The 6,000-nt window shown below is 50.7% G+C and overlaps 1 protein-coding gene across 7 annotated transcripts in view; it reads left to right on the plus strand.

Annotated features, from left to right (window-relative positions):
* Positions 1-6,000, plus strand: part of MARCHF8 (membrane associated ring-CH-type finger 8) — a 151,832-nt gene extending 145,832 nt beyond the window's left edge. For all 7 annotated transcript variants that reach the window (XM_081075255.1, XM_081075253.1, XM_081075257.1 and 4 more), the window contains 2 exons: positions 1,701-1,848; positions 2,226-6,000. In XM_081075255.1, the coding sequence (XP_080931381.1) occupies positions 1,701-1,848; positions 2,226-2,527 (450 nt within the window). In that variant the 3' untranslated portion in view covers positions 2,528-6,000. The remainder of the gene's footprint in view (positions 1-1,700; positions 1,849-2,225) is intronic.

Raw genomic sequence — 6,000 nt, forward strand, 5'->3', positions numbered from 1 at the left:
CCCTTCACTCCTAGTGCGTGTTTGTTTTTTCCCTTCCGTCAGACTGCTTGTCTGTGTCAGTCCTTTGGTCCTTGACCACAGACGGTTTTGTGACATTTTAGTTAGCATTTAACTTTATATGTGTTAACTCTGTGTGTCTTGCCTCTCATTAGGACCATGTATTAGAGATTACCATCCCTCCCCAGCACAAAGCGCAGCATAACAGTAACTGGATTTGTATATTCCTGTGGGAAGTATTTCCTAGACGGGAGGGAGGAGGAAGGAGCAGGTGTTACTGAATTGCAGCTCTGCTCAGCCCTGCCGATGGCTCCCTCTGAGAGGACCCTGGTCCTGCACTCATGTCCTTTGTAGACGTTGTTTGTTCAGTGTGTCTCTGTCTGCCCAGAACATAAGGTTTTGTCTGGAACAGTAAAAACTTGTTCTTACTGCAAACCTTTAACATGTAAATTGCAAGGGGAATCAAGTTGTCAGACAGCAGCGCAGGACAGTACCAGCTAAATGCTAGCCCCGGGCAGTGGAGCAAAGCAGACGTCAGAGAGGGAAGTAACCCTTGGCGAGAGCACTGGGGAGTAGAATGGTGGTAACATCGTAGGCTGTTTGGGTGTTGAAGCAAGTCTGGAAGGATCAGTAGGATTTGGAGGTGACGTGAAAGGAGTTGACAGGCTAGGTGGTCTCTGGATAAAAGCACACACCAAGTAGGTGAGGGTGAGCATTTCAGGGCATGTGAGAGGCTTGAACCGAGTGTCTCAGGACAGAGCAGGACGTCAGGGAGCCGGACAGCAAGCCAAGGAAACATGCCCCTGCCACGCAGACAGCAGTCTGGGCGTGAGAGAATGCAGCGTAAATGGCTTAAAAATGGTTTCGCCCCATAAAGGCTTTCAGTTCTTTGGGTATCTACTCTGTGCTGGCCTCTCAGGTGAGTCTTATGGCACTTTGACCAATACAGACAATCCATGAGGCTCTGCTTTCATCTTACCCTGTTTAGACCCATGGAAAAGGCTGTGACTAGAGCTGGTGGAAGATACGCAGTGTTTACACTTTGTTCTTTTTCTCTATTTTTATGTGTTTACTTCCGATTCGGAAAGCAGTAAATGAACAAAGGAAATCTGGCTCTTGGGAGGAATTAATGAGCTCCTGGAGGAGATGGGGCTGGTAGAGACTGCTTGTACCGGGAACTCTTAGCATTGGCTTCACGCTGTTGCTGCCAGAGGAGAGGACCAGAGAGAGAGACCTCTGCCATCACCGTCACAATGTGGTGTGCCCCTCTGCTAATGTGTTGTGGCGCCATCACCCTTCTCTTCCTCTTGCCCATGCCACTCAGCAAGTCAGGGAGACGTAAAATGTGCCACCATGTCTGCGGCCAACATGCCATTTTCAGCAGGACAAACCACACAGTCCCTTATCAAGCCGTTTGATGTCTGCTTGCAAGAAGAAGCAGACGGGGTGCTGGTCGTGGGTCATAGCTCATTTTGAGCTCAGCTTCTTTTCGTTGCACAGGAAGTTGGCTCTCGACAGAATACCTGTGCCTGGTACCTGGCTGAAGCCAAGTGGTTTAAAGAGAATGACTGTGGGTATTGGGTGAAATGCATCTAGTTTGGGAACGGAGGAGGGGAAGCCATGCTTACCCACCGAGGCGCTCACCCCCTTCGTGTCCTGTACGCCCGCGCCTGGGCCTCATGCTCTGTGTCCTGCCTTTGCAGTGGGAGAAGCTGCAGATGACGCCCAGTGAGCGCAGGAAGCTCGTGTGCTCCGTGACGTTCCACGTCATCGCCATCACCTGTGTGGTCTGGTCCTTGTACGTGCTCATCGACCGCACAACCGAGGAGATCAAGCAAGGCCAGGCAACAGGTACGTGCTCCGAACCAGAGGGGCCACTACCCGGAGGTCCTGGCAACCCCCGTGGGTCTCAGGATTGGGCGGTCCCGCAGTTTCCCTCTCAGGTCAGACCTCAGACGTCTGGGTGTCGAGGGGCCATCATCTGTCAAGCACCAGGCCCCTATTTGGATGAGTAGTTTTTATTAATAAAACCCGGTCAGAAGAGATCAAATCATGGGGAGAGAATCTCCATGAACTGCCTCCTGTGAGAGGCAGTGGAGACCCCTCCTTCAACCAAGCAAGCTTTGATGAGGAAAGAATCGTGCATTACGGGAAGCTCCTAAGTTGTGTTTTATTTACTTCTGATCTTAAATAAGGTCAGCTTTATTTAAGCTGGTTTCCCCTTGCAGGAATCCTAGAGTGGCCCTTTTGGACTAAATTGGTGGTGGTGGCCATCGGCTTTACTGGAGGACTTCTTTTTATGTACGTTCAGTGCAGAGTGTACGTGCAATTGTGGAAGAGACTCAAGGCTTATAACAGAGTAATCTATGTTCAGAACTGTCCAGAAACAAGCAAAAAGAATATTTTTGAAAAACCTGCACTCACAGAGCCCAACTTTGAAAATAAAGATGGACGTGGACTCTGTCATTCCGACACAAACTCTTGTTGCACAGAACCTGAAGACACTGGAGCAGAAATCGTTCACGTCTGATTGTGTGGAGGGTATAGTGTTCCTGGACATCCACAGACAGCTGAAGGAAATTGTTTACTGCCAATTGTGTCCCTTTTCTTACGTGCTTCAATAGCACAGACCTGGCAGGTGACTCATTTTAATTGCTTCTCTTTTTCTAAACCCTCCTCAGTGAGTCTCCTGGAAAGCTCTCCCTTCGGCTGTGCGCGGCTGGGTCCACTTCTGCCAGCATGTCTATGGGAAGGGAAGGTGGAAGAGCCCCAGAACACCAAGATAAGGGGGAGCTGGCCCATGGTCTGGAGCAGAATGAGAGAATCAAATGCCAAACTGAAACCTGAGGGCAGAGCAGGGGCAGGGTGGCACCCAGGCCCTGAGGCTCAGCCTCTGCCAGTTGGCAGCAGTCCCCACTGTGGAGCGAAGAGTTTGGGAAAGTCTGGTCACGATGGGGGAGTTCCCGCCTCACTAAGGAGAACCGGGAGATGAGGTCCGTCTGTCGATGCTGCTGGGCAGCCGCCTCGGTGCTCTGTGCCTGGTGGCCAGTGGTTCACTAAGCAAACAGCACTTTACAAAAAGAATCTTTATTTTATAATATGTGTCCAGTGAGACTGACATTCAAAAGAATGTCTCGTTTCAAACCTTCTCTTCATGAACGTGATTCTCTCTTTTATGTTATGACAGCCCTAAAACCCCTTTTGCCTTATGTATTCTAAGAAACATGACGTCCATTCTGTGTGCATTAAAGGGACTTGTGACTATAAAGCAAACCAAACACATATGAGGCTTTTCCATAACACTTCATGGGAATTAATGGATTCTAGATGGCAATTTGAGCGTATTTCCTATGGTTTCAAGCCTGTTTCATGACAAGTCTTTATAGGCCTGCCCTGAATGTCTCTCCTTTGTCAACACTGTTTTCAAAAGGAAGGGTTTAGAGGTCTAAACCAAAGGAAAGTGAGTAATTAGAACAAAAGTGAATATTTAAAAACCATCTGAAAACAGACAAGCCTCTGTAGTTTGTGCCGGCTTCACCCCGACAGAGGAAGCGTGCACCACCCTGGTGTAGGGTGCTGCTCCTGGCTGCCTGCCGCCTCCGCCAGCTTCCGTTCCTGGGAGGTTCCGTGGATCACTGCCGAGAGGCAGACTCTGGGACGAGGGCCAGGAGTGAGCAGCAAGCCGCCGTGGTCCACTGGTCAGTGCCCCAGCCACCCCACCCATTCGTCGCCTTAACTGGACTGAGCAGAGAGGACGCTTAGGGGCCCCTGGCCCTGCGATCGGTCCGTTCTGTCATCAGGGATTATCTCCTGTTCCATTCTGCATGAAACAAACAAAACCAAAATCACTACCATCAAATGGCCTTTGTCCCTTAAAAAGTCTGCTTAAAGTTGTTTTTAAAAACCTGTTTTATCACACCAGGCAAAAGAGTCACCTCCAGGAAAGCAGGCCAGGAGGGTCTGTGGTGTGACATGCGTGTGCCCAGGGGCATGTGCAGAGCCTCCTCGGGGGGTGAGGTGCCTGGAACCTCTGCGTCTTAGCTGCTTCCTGTCCCGTTACCAGGATGAAGCAAACACAAGGTGATTCCTTTGCTTTCCGGACTGGAAGCCCTGCAGCTTGAGTTAGAAGGATGAGGGTGTCTGAGCTCCCGGGGAGGCGTGTGGTAGCAGACTGCTCTGCTCTCTGCTCTCACCCAGAGTCTGACTCGGCTCATGGGGTCTGGTCTGAGGAGCTGCTCTGCCGTGGTCTCTCTCTGGCCAAGCAGGCACTGTCTAGATGCAGCCACACCTTCACCCCTTTCTCTGGTCAGACAGCCCTCCTGTCTCCCAGGCCACCTCGCGCCCATGCCTGTGATCACTGTGCCCCAAAGTGCAATTATCCACCTCACCCCTCAGCCGTGTCAGCCCTGCCTCTACCCCTTGGGAACTGCCTCAGCAAGGCGCGTGTCTCTGCCTCCCTCTGACAGCCAGCAGTGCTCAGGTAGACGGGGAGATTTTTAAGTGGGGATCCTTCCGTCTCCCCTGACGGAACCCCTTATGCTGAACTTGAAAAGGACTGAGGCTTCCTGTAGAGGTGAGTGTGCTAAGGTAGTGACATCCCCTGGGCAGGGCCCCCCTCCCAGCCCCCCTATGGCACCCTCTACGGCAAAGGTGCCTTTGTAACCATAGCTGTGTGTTGCTCCCATGCCCAGCCACATTCTCCTGTGAAGCTCTGTCACTTGTTTTCAAGAAGCCTAACGCCATCTCATCACCCCACACCGTGCTCCTACAGCCCCTCTGCCAGTGGAAGTCTGTCCCATAGCTTCCTTTCCTCTCTTGGAACAGCGCACAGATGCCCCCTTGCCGTTCTCTTTTCTCGCAGGTTCCAGTTGAGCACCTGTGACCCAGTTCTTAGTCCCAGCTCTTACCTCTTCCCGCTGGGGACCCACAGTGAGGCATGTAGCTCTGGCCAGGCTGTGCTGTGCTGCCATCTAATGGGGATGGCAGATCTGCTGTGTTCCTTCAGTCTGTCAGCTTGCCCTCTACGTTGTTGTAGGGCTTAATTATTCCCCCGTTTCCCCTCATTTTGCACCTGGCTTTAGTGGGAAGATGGCATTTGGCTGAACCATATAGAAACGTGGGATGAGCATGCAGGTCTCAGGGCCAGGAGGGCTGATACTTGTGGGCCAGACTAAGGGGAGATGGGAGCGGCTTTGGGTATCACCAGGCACCCTGTCTGATTTGGCCTTTACTCTCCCAAAAGCTGCAGTATGACTCAAGGGTTTCTGACTTTGGCTTCCAGCAGTAATTCGGTTTTGTGCCCGAGTTTATTTTAAGAATTTCCTGAAAACTCCTTGAAAGGTCTCTTCCTACTTCAGGCCTCTAACGTCTCGTTCCCCCTCACCGCGCTTTTTTTTCCTGCTTCAATTCACTTTTCAATCTTAGGGGTCTAGTTTCCAAACCTGCAGGTGTGCACTGCCTGGCTGCAGAGGTACAGGCCCCACGTAGTCGGGCCAGTTCAAGAGCTTCAGGTAATCCCTGAGCAGGTTGGAGCTGCGGCTGCCGCCTGGTGGTTGGCTGCAGGGCTGGAGGAGATGGAACAGCCAGGTGAAGATCCGTGATGCTGTCAATTTGGCAAATGCCCGTTTGGATCTGATTTAAATCTGCAACTTCCCTCTCTAGCCCAAGAAACGACCTGTACATAGGGAAATGAAGGCCTTTATCTTTGTGTGGGAAGTAAGTTGTGCAGCTCCTCACCTATTTAGATGCAATGTTTCTTGAAAGTTGATTGTTAATAAAAACCAAATTTACACTGGCATGTGTGGTGTAGTTTCTAACAGGCACTTCACATTTGAAGTTTTTCTTAGGAAGTTTCTAGTTATCTAAATGTCTAGTTTTGTATCCTTTTGTGTATGTTCACTGTTTCTCAGTATTACCACTTGAATAATTCTCTGTACAGGGGGCTTGTTTGTGCTATACACAGGGGTGTCTAATTGTAGCAATAAAGCATTTCTTGAAAAAGGA

The sequence above is a fragment of the Rhinolophus hipposideros genome (genome assembly GCF_964194185.1).
Source record: "Rhinolophus hipposideros genome assembly, chromosome: 15".
Taxonomy (NCBI): domain Eukaryota; kingdom Metazoa; phylum Chordata; class Mammalia; order Chiroptera; family Rhinolophidae; genus Rhinolophus; species Rhinolophus hipposideros.